Source organism: Nymphaea colorata, chromosome 5, assembly GCF_008831285.2.
Source record: "Nymphaea colorata isolate Beijing-Zhang1983 chromosome 5, ASM883128v2, whole genome shotgun sequence".
NCBI lineage: Eukaryota > Viridiplantae > Streptophyta > Magnoliopsida > Nymphaeales > Nymphaeaceae > Nymphaea > Nymphaea colorata.
The window spans coordinates 9,570,820-9,589,300 of NC_045142.1; the positions used below are offsets into that span (position 1 = coordinate 9,570,820).

Here is an 18,481-nt window from a genome sequence, read left to right on the forward strand (position 1 = left end):
CCACAATCCTTAAAATTGTGGATCTTGTAAATATTCAGTATATAGCCTTGTAACCTTTCCCACAATATGATATACAAGAAGATTTTTTCTTTCAAAATTTTACAAAAGGGAATTTCACAAAATGACTGAAAAACCTTAATTTCAAAGCAAGTTTCAATCTAAACACAATTTACATTCAAATCATGAATTTAACTCATAGTACATATCCCAAGGTATGATTACAAGTCCAAATCCTAATCCAATACTCAAAACTGGATCCAAATTAGGGTTTGAACCCCAAATCAATTTGAAATTAACATTTTTATTTCATATCCAATTTCAAAATCTAAATCTGGATTTAAATCCAAAAACTAGATGTAATTCAAAATCTAAATTGCTGAGTGGACCCACATGTGGGCCCCACATAACCTGCATAGTCAATGGTCCACCAAGAGGCCACGCACCCCCTCTCTTTCAAAATATCTTCTTTCCATTAAAAATCTATGATTTTTGGTGAAATTAGTTAAGATCATAATTTGATTTTCATGGCCAAAGAGATAAATTTATGCATGTCTCTCTCTCTCTCTCTCTCTCTCTCTCTCGCTACACACACACACATATATATATCTTAATTGGAAAGATCCTCTAATTAAGAGAGAACTTAAATTCCAAAGAAGCTATGAATGGTTCAAGCCAACCTACTTAAGGCAAGTAGGCTCACCTAGCTGCACCTAGGTGTGGTGCCAACCTCAACTAAGCTTAGTGAACTTGAGCTTAGCCTAGTCAAAAGGTTAGGTGTACCCCACGATCCAGCTACTGGATAGGAATGGACCCTAACTAGATCAAGCGTACTTTGACTAAACTTAGTCAAAGTGAAAATCAAAATTAAGCTTGATCGAATCATAACTGGATGCTTTCTAAGCTCAAATTTATCCAATTTACTCAATCCAAGCCAAGAGTAGCTTGCAAAATGATCTTTGACTTTGATCAAGTTTCAAATTTGACCAAATTTGGATAAATTTGTCATCCTACGATCAGGTTGAATTCATACAACTCTACATTAGTTTTCTATGTGAATTAAATAAACATTAGAATTTCTCAAATGTACAAATCAAATACCAAATTGAAAATCAATATTTGAGATTGAAATTTAATTAAATCCATTTTCAAATTGAATTATGGACAAAATGTCTCTTTTCAAACCAAATTTGACAAGATTTTCAAAAGTCTTTTCAAATTAAATTGAGTTTTCAAATAAGAATTTACAATTCCATAACATTTAGAGCTTAGTCACTAGGTTTGAATCTAACAAGCTTGATTTAAAAAAAAATCAAACCAATCTAAGGGTATTTTTGTCAAATTTTCAGTCAAAACCAAGTGTTTAAAACCTAAACCTTGACCCATCAAGTCCATGGTTGACCAGACCTAGCCGAGCACACCCAGCTCATGCATGTGGGCTAAATGTGCTTGGTTGAAACCATTTAAGAAGATTAAAAGATCATTTTAAGCTTCATTTGTCAAGTCATCAATCCATCCATTATGAGTTGAACCAACAAAAAATTAGATTTTTCTAATTCATTGGCCGAATTAGAGGCTGGCTGAGGTGGCAGTTATCTCAACTCATTTTCTAAAATTTAATTAAATCAAAATCCAGCTTGGCATAGAGGTGGACCTATTCTAACTCACCAGCTCAAATGGAGGGGCTAATTCTCCAAGACTTGGGCATGCTCCAAGAGTGAGCTAAGGAGGAAGATGCACAGCCTCATCCTGCCCTTCCTCATTCAATTTCAAGGTTGTATAAATCCACCTTCAGAACCAAGGTAGGGCATGACAATTTGAGATATTTATCTAACATTCTCTCTTAGTTGCATCCAAAAGCAAGTTGCAGCCAAGACCAGCAAGAAGATGAAGAAGAGAAGAAGAAACCAAGGAGATGACGTCGTCGTCCCGGCCTTCTCCTCTTCTCTTTTTCTCTGTTTATCATTTCCTAGCCTTTGCTTTCAAATTTGCTAAGCTCGGGTTCTTGAGTGGACCCTTGTTTAGGATTTTCGTTGTAAGAAAATCCTCTTCATTCCCTGTAATTTCTAGTAAAGAAGAAGTCTCTTAACAGCCTTGCTAAGCTCGAATCTTACTCTAGAATCTTCCATAGGATTGCTAGATTTAGAGAACTAGCCAAGAAGAGATCCAAATACCTAGACCTACCACAAGGTAGGGGCAATTTTAGCCTATTCTCTATGCATTTTAGCTTCTTACTTCCATTTTATTCCATATTTTATAGCTAGCAATGATGTAGCTGGAGAAAATGTGATCAAATGTACATTTTAATGCATGATGCTTGCGTAAACCAGTTTTCTAAAAAGAGAACCCATGAATCAATTTTTGAAAAGGTCCCCAAGGCCACGCCCCTTTTAAGCTCTCCACCATGACAGGATTTTATATATATATATATATATATATATATATATATATATATATATATATATATATATATATATATATATATATATATATATATATATATATATATATATATTTAATTGCCTATTAGGGACGGATGCATTTCGTGAATGTGATCCACCTTGCATGGTAATAACAGTCAGAAAAAGCTTGAGCATTTTCTTGATTTCTTTTATTTTAAATCATTTTGAACTCATGCATTCTTGATTTAGTTGATTAAGGGTAGTGGTGAAGATTAAAAACTAGTTTCAATCTTCTTATGTACAGGTATGAACCGTTATGGTTCGTAAGCTAAGTGGTTTCTTGCCAATATTTCTATTTTAAGAGGCAATGTATATATGTATACACACACACATATCCTCTTATTAAAAATTATTTTTCTCTAAATTTAGGTTAAAACATGTCTCTAAGTTTATTTTAAAGAAAGCGAATCTTCATTTTGATCTTCATAATTCAAACCTACAAGATTGTTCGATATTTCATCTCAAAATATTGTCTATTCCAGCAATGCAAGCGTAAAAATGCATGCATGTTGCTGAAATCATACCATGATCTCACGAAAATTAGCTTAAAATCTCAATGATTAAGCTCTTGGAATATCATGTTTTGGTCATGAATCAGCTTCTTTTAGTAGAATTAGAAGAAAGTTCTAATTTTATTTAAATCAGCACCCCAAAGTACTTTCAGGAGTTGTTGATTTCATTTATCAACGGTCAAATTTGCATGAGATTAATCAATATCCAAAATGCAACAAAATCGCTTTTAAAAATCCCATTTTCATTTCTTCAAAAAAAGAGATCAAATATGCTGAATGGTTCAAAGAATAGACAAACTTTGTTATATAAAACTTGAAAGCAGATTTGGTTTAAGAAAAGCAAGTATTCTAAAGACCTCATAACCCAACATGTATATCTAACATAAATTGGAACATGTTCTCAAGAGGAACATTCCTCTTGCTCATTTAGATGCTTAACTTAGGGAGAAGTTAAATAATTTTTTAATAATTTACTAAAATTTGTTGAGATTCAAGATTTCTTAGAATCAACATTTTTTATTTTCACTTATTTAAATCAGTATGAAATATGATTTTATGGCAATTTTTGAGACAAAAGTAGACATCTCTTATGTCTCTCCTCTATTTTGTTCGGTTTTAATTTCATTTTTATGATTTGCTATTATTTTCAAATTTTAATTCAAGTATCAAGCTTGTGAACTACATCTCTAATTCTTATGTTTAAGAATATGTTAAGAACATATAGAGAGAGTTCTACTCATCTTTCTATGTATAGATTATGATTTAATTTTGATGTTGAATAAATATTCAGAGATTATGAGAGAGGGAAGAATGAATATTTCATATAGTTTCTCTTTTCTTTCATACATTCAACGTGAACTCAAATCAAATTGCTTCGATTAACTGTGATGAAAAAATTTGGGGTGTTAAGAGCATGATAAGACACTTTGAAGAATGGAAAGCTAAAGAAAAAATCTTCTTCTATATCTTATTGTGGGAAAGATTACAAGGCTATACACTAAATATTTACAAGATTCACAATTTTAAGGATTGTGGTGAGATAATAAGATAAATAAGGAAGGTTACAACAGACTAACAAAAATATACATTCAAGTTTGAGTTGCAAAAAGTGACTAAGTCATTGCAGTGAGAATTTGAAAATACCACTTAGTTTCAAAAGAAAACACAAGCATGATACCAATTTGGGTACAATTTGTTTGAAGATAACATATTTTCTAACATTTTGGAATCTACATTTCTTCGAAAATAGTAACTTATACTTACTTGAACAATTACAATTTTTCTCTAAAAAGAAAACCCATTTGAAATCAAATTCATGTCTCTTACACCTAACATGTTTTTGCACAAAGAAACTTCAAAATTAACCATTTGCTAAGATAACTTGGCATATTTGTCCAAAAGTTGATCTATTTGCCAAGTTTATCTATTTTCCCAAAATTTAATCATAAGTTGATCTTTTAAAACTTCAATCCAAAATTTTGAGATGATCTCAAGTTCACTACAAAGTATTAGATCTCAATCTCAAAATTTTCAATCAAATTCTCAATTTTCAATCAAAACTCCAAATTTACAATCCAAGTTGTCAGATTGATAATTCAATTTTCAAAACCATGGAACAAAGCAACAATGTCCATTCATCTCAAATCAATCCCATTCAACTCAGGTTAAAACATTTTCGACCAAACCAAGGGTCATCAACTCAATCCATTCTCAACATTATTGCCGATTTTGAAGCCCAATTCAAATGGGCACACAATTTCGACCATAACAACGCTCTTCAATCAAATCAAGTTAGAAATTTTTCAATTTTGTTCAAAAGGATTTATCCAAATTCTTGAATTTTCAAATAACTTGTCAAAACAAGTTAATTTTTCAAACAACTTGTCCAAATTTTAATCTAATTTACCAAAATAAGCTCAAAACCACTTGTCTAAAAGCAAGTTCAAAATAAACTTTCGATTTTAAATCCAAAGCTTTATGCACAATCATATAGGATCCTTAGTCTTTGGTCTGATTACCCCTACTATAGGTGGCAAAAACGTTTCAACCTTATAACGGTGGATGGATCCCTTTCACTTGAAATTTTTTTAAAACCCAATTTGAAATTTTCTACTTTGCATAACTCCTTGCTTCTACAACGAAAAGACAGAGTTAGGGGAAGGGGTGCGAACACATGCATTCTTAATGAGCTGGCTGCAAGTAGGTTTCATGCATGTGGCTGACACTCATTCTAAAAGTAGGCGAAAAATTGATTTGCCAAAAAATTATAAATTTTGCATAATTTAGTACAAACTTATTGCCATGATGATAGTTGTCAAAAGCCGGTGCATGTATTTTCCTTTCACTAAGATTCTACTTGGTGCTATATATATATATATATATATATATATATATATATATATATATATATATATATATATATATATATATATATATATATATATATATATATATATATATATATCTACATTTGTTTTTGCAAGAGAGTTTCTATCCATGATGGAGGAATAAAATTTGATCTTGGAGGTCTATATATGATCTCACTTGTTTGGACCTTCCTAATTTAAAACCTTTAGCATCAATTCTCGTTGATCCGTTGCTGAAATCAAAAAGCAAATATCCTTTCATTCGTGATCAGCAAAAAAACAGGAATACGAAAGTCCAAGATCATTGGTGAATAAAGCGAACCTTAATATTTCCAGCAGCATATTGTGCACATCATACACATAGAATGGCTACAACTTGCTTTGGAAGAACACTTGAGGGAAAAAAATAAACAATGGGTACTTAGATATTATTTAATTTTCAGTAAGAGGAAGCATAACCAGTGGCCAGATCACTTTGCTTAATTCTTCTTTCCATGGAGGAAAAACTGTTTATGACCACGGTTATGAAAAATCGGTGGAGTAAGTAGGGAATTTTACCACCTCAAACATGCCCACCGGCAAAAGAATTTATGCTTACCTAGTGATTCTCCAAATGAATCCATGTATAAATACATTACCGCTTACAATCCCCCCAAGTTAATACTTTTCTTTGCTATAATAATCAGTGATGGATTTCAATATTTATTTCTCTTCTTGGAAAAGAAAACTGCTTAAGGTTTGCTTCAGCATCAGGATGCACCACAACCTCCTGCATCTCCAAGCCATGTGGGTCCGGACTTCCATGCCTGTGATGGTGAGAAGAAGAACCTTCACCAACTGCATGGCGGGAAGGGCTTGCCGAACCGCCGGCAACCTGGCCTTCATTGTAAAACGTCGGCGACATTACGGAAGGGTCCATTTCACTCCGGTAACGATGTAGGAGATGTACAGGGGAGGAGTCATGAATTGGTGTTCCGGGGTTGCTAGACCTTGGTGTCCTTGGCCTGCTACTGCTTGGGGTTGGTGTCATATACCCTGGTTTACGGCCCTCCTTAAGGTTCTTTCTTGCACCGTTGTGCCATCTTCTCAATGCGCCGGCGACATTCTCTTGAAAGATTGTGGGCTTCATGTTGGTGCCCATCTGTATAGAAGACAGAGAAAACGCACATCACATTACATTAGTTACAAACTAAGCAAGTTGTGCATGTTTTAGGCCTCACTGTTGGCATGATAATTAAGTACCTGAGTGACCAACGCGTAGAGTGGGAGGGTGACATAGCTGCAGAGGAACTGAATCAAGATCCTGGTTAACCGACCACGCAGTGTCGGATAAAACAAATGGTTAGTGTTTAAACGAATACGGAACCCTCATCGAAATTAGGGTTTATATCATTAGATTGTTTGAACACAAGGTCAGCAGCATGTTGCTAGCGAGCGCTTACCCCATTGAAATCCGTATGCTTATGTCTGATACTTTACGATGGAAGCATGACCTCAGCCCAAATGTACACTGCACGTCATACCAAAAAACGGTACATGTTGGACAGAATTAAATCACATTCTAAAAGCTATATATACATATATATAAAGAGAGAATAGTAACTTGTAGTTTGTAAAATCCAATGGGTGTAGCTAGATTGATTAAAGATAGAGAAAGAAAACACAGGCGGGTATGAATTTCAACTAGAGAAGAAGAGGATGCACAACTAACCCAGGCCCATACAAAGAAAGCGAGCTGGAAGGCGTTCTGCAAGCAGGCACAAGCAATAAATGTTAGCAAGTCCTTATGCGATAAAAGAGGTAACAAAAGATTTGAATGTGATTTGAAAGGCTGTTTGGCTACTACAACACTTTGTTACTGTCCATCCCATAAACATGTTTCAAAAAATAAGGGATTCATAAAACACTTGACAAGTGGTCGATGAATCTGCTCGATTTTTTTAGACAGATTCATGAGACAATAGCAATGAGTTACTATTGTCAAACGGTCTCTAAAAGCACTCGGCAAACAAGCATGGAGAGTGTTTAAATATGGTTTAATAACTATGAAGACTAAAACAGTAGATAAACATCATTTGTCCTCGTTAAACTTCATAGTTTGGAAACGAAAAAGCTTAGACAAATTCACTTTATAACCTGTCATGCATTTATGATATTTCGGTCAATTCAATCCAAGGGAATACACTTATGACTTGGTCTTGAGTGCCTCATCAATATTTGGTTCGAAAGAGGATCAAATAAATTAACTATAATTACTCTTAAGAGAGTTGCTTAATCAATTTCTTATTTTGAATAATTAGCGCCAGTGGGAGAAAATGAAGGGAGTTGCTATCACTGACACAGACGCAGCTCAGGACCCCGAAGGCAGGTGGAATGGTGGGGCCTTCGGGCATTTTTCGGGCGGTGGGTTTAATACCCCTTGCTCACCCGAAAGGGGGTTGTAGAAAGTAATTCGACACAAATAAACAAAACATCTAAGAAAAAGTTAGCAAAGTTGTACTTATTATGAGGCAGCTATATCAACTTATAAACTTGAGTTTGTTTGGTCGAATTGAATAAAACTCAATTAGTATTAGTAAGGAAATTTAGTACTGTAATCTTCAATCAGAATCTGGCCAAGGGACCAGCATCTAATATATGTTTTGTAATCTGAACCCGACTAGATACATATCAAAGGTACGCTGTCAGCTAATACGATATGCACACAGGGGCGAAGCCAGGATAGGACCCCGAAAGGGCCCTGGCTCCAATTCAAAGAAATAAAATAAAAATTTACATGTAAATTAAAAAAATTTATGGCTCCAATTCAAAGAAATAAAATAAAAATTTACATGTAAATTAAAAAAATTTACTGGTTTTATATAACAATCTTGAAAAATAATATTTCATCAAAATTTGAAAAACTTTAATTCAACCCTCTCGTAAAAAATTTCTGACTCTACCCCTATGTATATGTACATTGCATACAAAATTTATGGCCGGATATGCTCTTTCATGACATGTGCAGTGGCATTTCTTGCCAATTAATAAATTGGACGCATTTACAAGTTTCAATTCCGTGGCGTTATATATGCATGAGTGCCACGTTTTCGACTTCCTAAATGTTTTTAGATATTTTTTTATGATTTTTCTATTTTAATTGGTTTTATTTTATCCGTTGTGTGCGTCAGGATTTTAATTTTTTCTTTTTATAATTTTAGGAATACAAAAAAAAAGGAAAAAGGAAAGCAATGTGGCTATATAGTTGATCTATCTGACCTGGAAGAGGACGAAGTGAATGAGGAAGAGGATCAAGCGAGGACGGCTGAACCAGAAGAGGTGGTCCGTGGGCTGGACGACCGGATTTCCCTTCACCACATCCCCTTTGTCTTGAATCTGCAGCCCCATCTTCGTTATCACCACTTGCAGCTTCGTCCCCACCATAAGAATTATCTGCAACATTATTATTTTTTGAAAAAGGAAAAAGAATGAGGGTTGGAAAACCATTATATATATATATATATATATATATATATGTATATATATATATATATATAGCCAGGACGAAAAAGTAGTATTGTGACGAAATATCTTCAAAACGCGTGCGAACATAAGATTTAATTTGGCAATAAATAAAAAATGCGCCTAAGTTTTGATAAAATAACAATGTCGCTAACTTTTGAATTATATATCGCGATTGTGAAACGTAATTTGATGATATTTTAGTCATTTTAACTCATTATAGCTCATGAGTAGGAAAATAAGGAGTGCCGAAATCCAATAGTTAACTTGAAAACATGTAATTTCATTATCTTTTGGTTATTTTTTTAAAATTATAATGCCCACGCTGATGCTTTAGACGGTGCATGCAAAAGACTCCGACGCATGACAATTGAAACCTTGCAAGTGTATTTTCTATCATCACCAAAAACATGATTTCATGAACTTTTTAAGAGTTTCCTATAAAATTATTGTACAGAAATCATGGACTTGGTTCCTCAGAGAGAGAGAGAGAGAGAGAGAGAGAGAGAGAGAGAGAGAGAAAGAAAGAGAGCTTACAATTAGTGGAATGAATGGTAGCCAAAAGTAGGAATACGTTCCTGCTCAAACAATGGACGTTCATTTTCAGATTAAATATTGTTTAGATGAAATATATAATAGAGGAGGAGCACTAAACTAAACATTTAACTAATCCAGCTGTTTGCTTACCATTAGCGAAGAAGAGGATGAATAGGACCGCACAGAACCAAATTACCGGGCTAAAACATATATAAAAAAAATAGTCAAAAGGAAGTCAAAGTCAAATAGTTGCCAGATGATTAAAATTTAAAAATTATAATTAAAAAAACTATAAATTACTGCTAAATACTCATAAACTGTCATTATACCATAATTTATGATTACTGCTAATTTACTGTCTGTTTTTAACGAAGAACTTTTAAATTTTAACCATCAGGAAATATCAGGCAACATTCAATCGACAGTAAAAAAATATATGGTTTTAGATATTTTTCACCTGATGCCAACCACGACTTTGAAATCTTCGTCTAGGGATCTTTTGATGTACTTTTGAAAATCAAAATTGGTGGTAGAATGAGGAGAAAGATGTGCCTGAAAATCGTGGCTTGGATGTTAGTTAACGTAGAGACGAGGTAAATATTTAAAGAGCTGCTGCGTTCCTCATAGAAAGGGAAGAAGGTGAAGTCAAACGGAAAGATTAATAATTAATTACCATGACAAAGCCGTGCCTTAGCGTCAAATAATCTACTTTCTGTACTGACCCTAGGAACTGCCTGAAGAAACACACCTGCATTATGAAGAAGCAGTTAGATCCTTTGATACTTGGAAGCACCATCTTGATAGCTACGTGAATCACAATGGACCATTGAGCGAGTCATTACAGTCTCGTTTTGTTATTCGGGTTCTTTTGTTAGCTGATCTAACAAAACAGATCTTTCACCCCGAAGGGCATAGCTGCAGAGACCTGGTGCCGCCGACACAGCTCTCGATGACAAAGGAGAGGGATTTTGAGATCAATCTTCCCATTGGCCCTAAAATCAGGGGCAGCTAAGGTAGGGCCCACATGGACTTGGCCATGCCTAAAAAAGAAAGAAATTACACTTAAATTTTAAAAAATTTTACCTGTTTTATATAAAAATTTTGAAAAATGATATTTCGGTCCTGATCAAAATTTAGAAACTTTAATTCGGTCATGAAAATTTTCTAAGTTTGCTACTGTTAAAACTAATATTTCATTCTCTACATTTATTTCACATACGTATTCAAATTATATATATGTTGCTAAATAATATACAAATTAATACCCAACTACATTTTTTTTCTCAACAAATGGCAAGGGAGAAATTTCAAAAAAGTCAGTTTTTTCTTTCAAAATTTTTGTTCAATGCTAAGATATAATTCACTAAAAAGACCTGCTCTGTGACAACAATTCAAAGAGATTGGAGCGTGGCCATTAATGGTGTTCGTAGAGTCCAATGATCTCATGGTTCATATGATTTTAGTTACGTCTATCATGGCCCACAAAGATAACTAGGAAGCCTGTGCATCGGATCGGGTCGGCAAAAACTTGAGTCCAAGTTTGGCCTGAAACTTAAAACCGGAGCTTGAGCTCGGTTTGGATCTTCGGCTTCCCATTTAATGGAAGTTCAACTCTGGTCAAATCCTGCTTTTGCCAATAATCTTCAATTTAATCCCATCGTCTTAAACCCAGAGTCAAAACTCTCGGATTTGGATACCTAATTCATACATGGAATCCAGTTCCGGTATAACTTTTTCGTGCCGGATCTGACTAAACGGATCCAGGCTTCGGGTCCGTACTTGGATCTTGCAGACCCATTGACATGGGCCACCATACGACTTTTTCTTTCAAATTTTTAAGGGGGCCAGAGGACGTCTACTTTTCTCAGAAAACTCTGCGTGAATTAAAATTTTGAACAATCCAAATGAAAGGGATGAACTTCTTTGTTCTTACTATCCACAATAAAACTGGTATTCTGCTCCAGAACTGCAAGTGCCTTCTTCCAAAGGACGTTTCTCTTGCAAACCTGAACCTCTCGGGATCTGTTCACACAATTGAAGACATTTAGTTTTCCAAACACCTTTTTTCAAATCTTCCTTTGTTAGACAAAAAGCAGATTTACATGTTTATTTCATTACCGTGTGTGAATCGGTACTCCGTGGTCTTACATTCTTGTTCCCATGCCTTCCACCTTCTCATCTAATTAAGAAACAGAACCACAGAAGCTTATCAGTTAACCAGAGAAGATGGTTTAAATAGGTCTCCTGGCGACAGTAGTATCTGTGGAGACTCTGACAAGAAAATCATAGAAACAGATGTAGAACAAATTACCTTGGCTCTGCCTAGCGCCATGGTGGTGATACAGTATAGAACGTGAGATACCGCCAACACGAAGATGAAAATATGAAGCTGATTGATCCCAGTCGACGAAACCAGTGCTATTTTCTGCAATTCCCACCAAAAAGATCATCACCACAGTTAATTATCGTCAAGTCTCTGTTGAGAATCTAGCTGTAGCTGTTGTAAGTCACTTGGTTATCACAATATTGGCATCACTGAGTCGAGCAGTGAAGAAAGATGATGATGAAAATAATATGTACAAGTACAACCATCATCAATTGAGCTATATACTGATATCTTGCCTTGGCTCCACACTTGTCACCGCCGCCTCCGCTGGCGAGGATCCGACGAAGATCTGCACCGGAAGGGCCGGTCAGCAAGAGTTTCCGGCTATGAAGCTCCTCCGTGCTGTCGTCAGAGGAATGATCCTGGTTGCTTTCACCGTTAGTGCCGTAACTAGATTGGTTGACCGCCCTCGCACATGGAAGCATGACCTTCCCAAGTCTTTCTGGTATGCAAATCTGCGATATGGGGCCTTGCAACACTGTGAGCAGCAAGGATATGAACCCCATAAGCATCAACTCTGCCAACCAGGGAACCACAAAATGGTCGATCAGAAGTGATGATCAGGCACGGAAATTGAGAGTTAGTCTGGTGGAGATGGGCTGAGAAAGCGAGCTCACCTGATTTTATCTTTTCCAATGCTTCATAGAGAGCTCGTTTGTTCTTCTTTGTTAGCCACTGCAAAGAGAAAATTAACAAACGCAACACCAAAGACCAATTGAGTGAAAGCCTTCAGAAATGACCACAGAACAGAAACGGAACCAAACAGAAGAAGCTCACTTTGCCAAGGAGATGGATGAAGTGCTCAATGAAGAGGGAGATGAGGACGAGCACGAAGCAGACGACGGCGAAGGCCCAAGTGGGTGTTTCCTGCAGGGAACGGCCTCCGCCGGCTCCCGCCATCCTCTCAGAGCCCGCAGATGATTCAGGGGCGAAGAAGAGAGTTATTCTTTCTGCTTCTGCTGCTCCTGTTGCTGCTGCGTGGAGTCTCTTAAATTTCGACCGCTCAGCTTCGGTGGTCAAAGTCGTTGATAAGCAGGACGGAGTAAGGGGAAGGAAAGAAGTGGGTGTCATGGGGACGGTGGCCCGCGGGATTTGTGTAAACGAAAGAAAGCTTAATCAAAATCCAGGGGAGTACGTCCCTTTTGTAAAAACACACTCTGACTGCCTAATGAGTACAAAGAAGTGGACCTTCCATTTGGTTCCACATAAGAAGTCTACAGTATTGGAAATTTGGAAATATTGTTGGTTGTTTATTATTATTATTAAATTATCGTTTTTTTTCCCTTTTTTATGATCAAACTGTCGAAGCACATCAAAATTCATATGACACTTGATTCAACTGAAGAAGAGGTGATCGAGCATAAGTTCCAGACATACTCAAACCTTCAAAACAACAGCAGAGATACATGAAATACATGAAAGCTGGTGTGTAGCAGACCAGCACCATCTAATCAAAAGTTTCTTCAAAAAGACTTGAAACTATACTATGATTATTACAACAGAGTTTGTGCATGGCCAGCTCCGCCACTAATTGAAAGACAATATCATTACAAGAACGCACGCAACGTGGCTTCAAGTCTTAAGCTGACGTCCTTCTTTTACCTCCTGTATAGTTATATTTGATTGCTGACGTTGTCAGTCGTCCCATACAAGGAAAAATTTCTTAGTTAGCTATAATATATATATATATATATATATATGTACATATATTTATTATTTATTTACTTATTTATAGAAGAAAGAGGGGGGAGAGAGAGAGATTTATTTTGACTCTGTCTGGTGAGCAAAAATGGAAATGGATATATATATATATATATTTATTTATTTTGACCCAGTCTGGAGGGCTCAACTGCTGAAGGTTGGATCTGGGCATTTAGTAGAATGGGGACCCACTTAAAAGGAAAACATACCCGTTCTAAGAAGCTTGGTTCCGAGAACCTTGAAAGTCTTGAACCACGAGTGAATCTGTGGGAGAAAAAAATGTGAAACAAAAAGCGCCTTTAGAGCTGATGAATAGACGTTGACAGAAAGCTGCAAAGGTTGTTGGCTCTAGAGTTTTCAACGTGTCGTCTCCATATCCAGTTGAAACCTAGAGGACGCTTGCTTTCCTTGTCATTAGAAGAGAAAATTACTGGCAGCAAATCTGACTAAGTTTTATGTGATTTTAAATCTTCGCTTCCACCATGTCAGGAAATGTTGCTGTATGATAGTATAGGTGAAAGAGGACTAGCGACGAGACGAGACGCAAGTTTCAAGGACTTCAGCAAAAGCATCGTACCAATCCACGATGAAAGAGAGACGACAATCTCAAGCATGCAACAGTAATCTCAAGCATAATACCATTTTCATTGATTGGAATGTTCATTGACCCACACTTTGCCATTATATATTTCATTTTATATAATACAAATGATTCAATTAGAAAGTCTTTGTGAAGAAACATCTACTAATTTGTATTTTGATATTCTATGTCTTCTTTGAAAGGTATACTTTTCATAAATCATATACGCAAGATATAAACAAGAAGAAGAAATACGAATTTATGTAAATATGTTGTTTGATCTTCAAATTTGTATAGAACGGTGCTTGTGTTATAATATAGGGGATTCAATGGGTTCACTTGTACGTTTTTCTACTGGTTCATAAAAGTACAATCATATGAACAAATGCACAAAAGTTCACGACTATATGACGTAAGAAGAAATATCAAACTATTATTTAGATTTATAAGAATTTTATATTCAACAAAAATTGATGTAGATGCCAGTTTAATTTTTCATGACCTTTTTGTTCTTATTTCTCACGCTTTGCGCCCATCTGCCCCTTTAAATCTTTAAAAAATGCGTAAAAACATTTGAGCAACCTGGTATCCATATATATATATATATATATATATATATATATATATAATTTTAGAATTTTTTTGTCGAAGTTTAAATAGAAAAATCTTCTGGCCTCTCACAACATTATAATACATGATTAGGCTGTGCATTTAATCACATTCACACAATACATGCATTACATCAAGCACCTGAGAGGCAAAGCCAAGATGGGCCTTGGCTCCACCTCAAAAAAAACATACATTAAATTTTAAAAAAATTTAGTTGTTTTATATAAAAATTTTAAAAAATAATATTTTGGTCTTAATCAAAATTTAGAAACTTTAATTCGATCCGCTCATGAAAATTTTTGGTCTGCTCCTCTCCCTCTCTTTTTTTCTATCTCTCTCTCCCCCCATAGGTACATCACTGAAACTTAATTTCTTGTAACTATTATTAATAGCAACAACCTTGTCAACGATTGATAGAAAAAGGAAAGGAAGTCAAGCCGAAGTCCTTAGATCAAGTTTCATTCTTGTTATTTTATTCCAGAAGCTTTTCTGTAATGCGAAGGGAGTCCAGCTAAAAATAGTTGCAAGTCCAACTTTGTTTAAACATTAATACAGTAATCTTTGTCTGTAACCTTTCACCAATCCAGGTGCCGGAGAGCCAAACGATTTCTTGTGTCTGAAGTTCGATGCTTTCTTAATTAGAAGGAGAACGTTAGAAAACCGACGCCTTGAGCCGCCTTCTTTCACTTTCCCATCTTTCAAGAAACCGAAGTGCGACGTTCTTCCCTTGTTGAAATCTTATTCATGACTTGGTCGATGCCGTACCACCCACGATGTTAGCTATGTGGACGTCTTCCTTGTCCGTTAAGTTACCAGTCAAACTCAGCAGCAGCAAAAAACTCCCGCGATTTCGCCGCGACTTTCCACATTTCTGTCAGCGTCCGCCATACTATGTAAATGGTTGGCGTTTTGGCAGGATCCAGTCCAGCCTTTATCAAATTCCACTAGCATGATATCCAAAATTTTAATATTTTACATCTTCTTAATATTGGATATGAGACTTGGATTTAGTTAGACCTTATTTTTAATATTTGATTTGGATCCAACATGCATAAAATATGAAATTCATATGCAATTGAGTCGAACGTTGACTGGATCTCTTGTGGGATATAAGATTCGAGCCCAGATTTAGTTGTCAAACTATTATTGGGACTAATGCGGGACCAAATTTGTTTACCAGATCCAGTTGAATGGATTTGGAATAGAAGTATTTAAGTGGTTGCAAGGTTTCAGTATGGTTGTTGCTTCCAGCTATAGCATCCAAATTGGTAGCCATGCCTCGCCATGCCAGCCGGTGCCGGATGCGGGCGTAAAATGATGTGGGCAACTGCCCACCCCAGTCCTATACGTTGCCTTACTTACATATAATACCCTCTTAATGTTTACTAATTTCTAATAAAATACAAATAAAAAAAGAAAAAGGCTGCTCTCTTTTGTATTTATTCTTTTTTTTTAATAAAAGGATTATGAAGCCCATTCTCCCAGCAATTTATGCCGGAACTTTACTTATTTCTACACAGGGGCCTCTTAAGATTAATTAAATTATTGTGCCCTGGCTGGAAATTCATGGCTCCACTACTTACAAAACATGGCCTTTTTGACTAGGTTCCAGTCAACCAGTCCTTGACGTCTAAGTCTTTGCTTGCAATTGGGTGGGGGTGGGGCGGATCCAAGGTAGGGCATTGGTTCCACCTCAAAATTTTTCAAAAAAAAATTACATGTAAATTTTAAAAAATTTCATTTGTTTTACATAAAATTTTTAAAAAATGATATTTTGAACCCAATCAAAATTTAAAAACTTTAATTGGGACTGTCTCATGAAAAATTTTTGGCTTTGCTCCTGCGTGACCGAATGGTCCATCTATAAATGTATGTCAATTATGACAACAAAACCGTTGTTGGAACATAGTGCTTCTATGTTGTATGCATGCATGTGTCTAGGCTGGGCTGGACCAGGCCAATGAGCTCAGCAGCCACTATAGGCCGGCATTGGCAAGCTCTGCTGGGCTGCCATGCCCCTACATGTGGCAATGGCAGAGCCAGGAAGGCCGGAAATCTGTGATATAAATTTCATCCAAATTCTCATAACCCTAGTGAAAATTTTTAAAAACTTTATAATAACCCCCGCCAAAAAAAAGAAAATCAGATCTCCACTCTTGTTGGAAGGCAAACCATGATCAGCCCTTGTACGCTTCAACTTTCATTGGGGTCAAATTTCCAACCCTGAATGGAGTACTCTATTGAGTTCAACGGCGATTCCAGACAATTTTTGTTCTCATCTTGTTTTTGTTTAACAAAATGCCAAAAATATAAGCAAGTGAAAAATCAAAACTGGCAGCGTATGTACAATACTAAGGTTGTCAGACGCCTGTGTTCATGACACTTATCCTAAAGAGTAAACCTGGGCATCGGACCAGCCTGATAAAGAGTCAGACTTGGGCTGACTCGACACCCGAAACCTAAGCTCGGCTTGATTAAATTAAAAAAATATATTTTTAATATAAAATAATATATAGATATAATTAATTGTAATAAAATATTACAATTATATATAACAATTAATAAAATATGCATTAAATAAATCTTATCATGCCGAACCCAGCTTAATCAGGCCCACTTGAGCCAGGTCCGTGCCCTTTTTTTGAGTTCGGGTCTGAGTCAGGCTGAGTATCGGGTACCCATGAATACCTGACCCCACACACAACCTTACTTAGGAGTAGGTCAAAAACATGCCGAAAGTAGGTCAGAAATCAGAAATCTACATGTCATGCACTAAAGCTGCGTACTTTAATCATGTCTCGTTAAAAAGAGCAAAAATACGTATCTAAAAGGGAAAAAAAAACTAGAAATAATAGTACAAAACACAGGTACTCAAAACACGATGATTACTCGATCGAGCTCAACCTTTTTATTTCACGGGCTTAGTTGGAGCCCGAGTCTTAAGCTGCCGAGCCGGGTCTGTAAGAGGATGTTTTTCTTAAGCCATGTTAATTTGGTTTGGGATTGGTTCTCCAAGTACTTAAAACACCTGGCTTTTTAACATTGATCTGGAAATTATAATGCTTGTAATAGTTTGGGAAACCCAAAAAAATGACTAGGTTTTTTTAGTTATCTCATCCTTTTGATATTTTTCTTTAAATTCTAGAATTTTCTTCAAAAATGTATATATTAAAATAAGTTGGCAGCCATAATTTTACATTTTCAAACAAATATTCCTTGAATACATGCAAACATAACATCGAACTGTAATCAATAGTGACAGATTTGAGCCTTTATTTTTCCGAAAAACCTTTAATCTCTGCATTTTTTCATGAGACTTTAGTTTAGAGAGATAGAGGGAGAGAGGTAGGAGCAGAGCCAAAAAAATTTCATGAAACTAGCAGAATTAAAGTTTATAAATTTTCACTGTTGCCAAAATATCATTTTTCGAAATTTTTATATAAAACAACTAAATTTTTTTAAAATTTACATGTAATTTTTTTTTTCTTGATTTAATTTGTTCAAACGTTAGGTTGAAGATCTTTGGTTTTTTCAAAAAAGACATTCTTATTTACTCTCCTGTCCAAACAGTAGGAAAAGGTTGAAGATCTTTTTGCGAAAGTTCTAATATCCAGTTATTACTTGATATTTGAGCTAACCAAAACCTCCTTAATGACGTCGAGATCTTATTGCCAAGGCTCAAAAGTTTGACTGAGAAAATCTTTAAAAAATAAAAAAGAAAACCTTAATGAAGAACAAAGATTTTTGGATACGAGACATAAGACAGAACTTCCCTTTCGCTATCCAGAAATTTCAGGGGCCACAAAGAGAAAATGGACGCCGTAGTCGTC

At 35.6% G+C, this 18,481-nt stretch overlaps 1 protein-coding gene across 2 annotated transcripts; it reads right to left on the reverse strand.

Annotated features, from left to right (window-relative positions):
• Positions 1-5,744: 5,744 nt before the first annotated feature.
• Positions 5,745-12,701, reverse strand: LOC116255143 (MLO-like protein 6). 2 transcript variants are annotated; one of them, XM_031630905.2, is made up of 15 exons: positions 12,539-12,701; positions 12,379-12,436; positions 11,998-12,278; positions 11,687-11,800; positions 11,494-11,554; positions 11,309-11,397; positions 10,049-10,123; positions 9,833-9,927; positions 9,526-9,575; positions 9,376-9,416; positions 8,596-8,769; positions 7,049-7,084; positions 6,780-6,847; positions 6,580-6,640; positions 5,745-6,478 (listed from the first exon to the last, which is right to left on the reverse strand). In XM_031630905.2, exons 1-15 carry the CDS (start codon positions 12,659-12,661, stop codon positions 6,020-6,022), a joined length of 1,785 nt encoding a protein of 594 aa, XP_031486765.1. In that variant the 5' UTR covers positions 12,662-12,701; the 3' UTR covers positions 5,745-6,019. The 2 variants fall into 2 exon arrangements, with proteins under 2 accessions (XP_031486765.1, XP_049933777.1); XM_050077820.1 differs by lacking the exons at positions 5,745-6,478; positions 6,580-6,640 and having other exon boundaries at positions 6,776-6,847.
• Positions 12,702-18,481: the final 5,780 nt, after the last annotated feature.

Bases quoted from the DNA above. Each gene is read 5' to 3' on its own strand.
- LOC116255143 (XM_031630905.2), bottom strand. From the start codon at position 12,661: ATGGCGGGAGCCGGCGGAGGCCGTTCCCTGCAGGAAACACCCACTTGG. The intron at 11,555-11,686 runs GTAATTTGTTCT...TTTCTTAATTAG, and splicing joins TGGCGCTAGGCAGAGCCAAG to ATGAGAAGGTGGAAGGCATG. The intron at 7,085-8,595 runs GTCAGATAGATC...GCCTGCTTGCAG, and splicing joins TTCACTTCGTCCTCTTCCAG to AACGCCTTCCAGCTCGCTTT.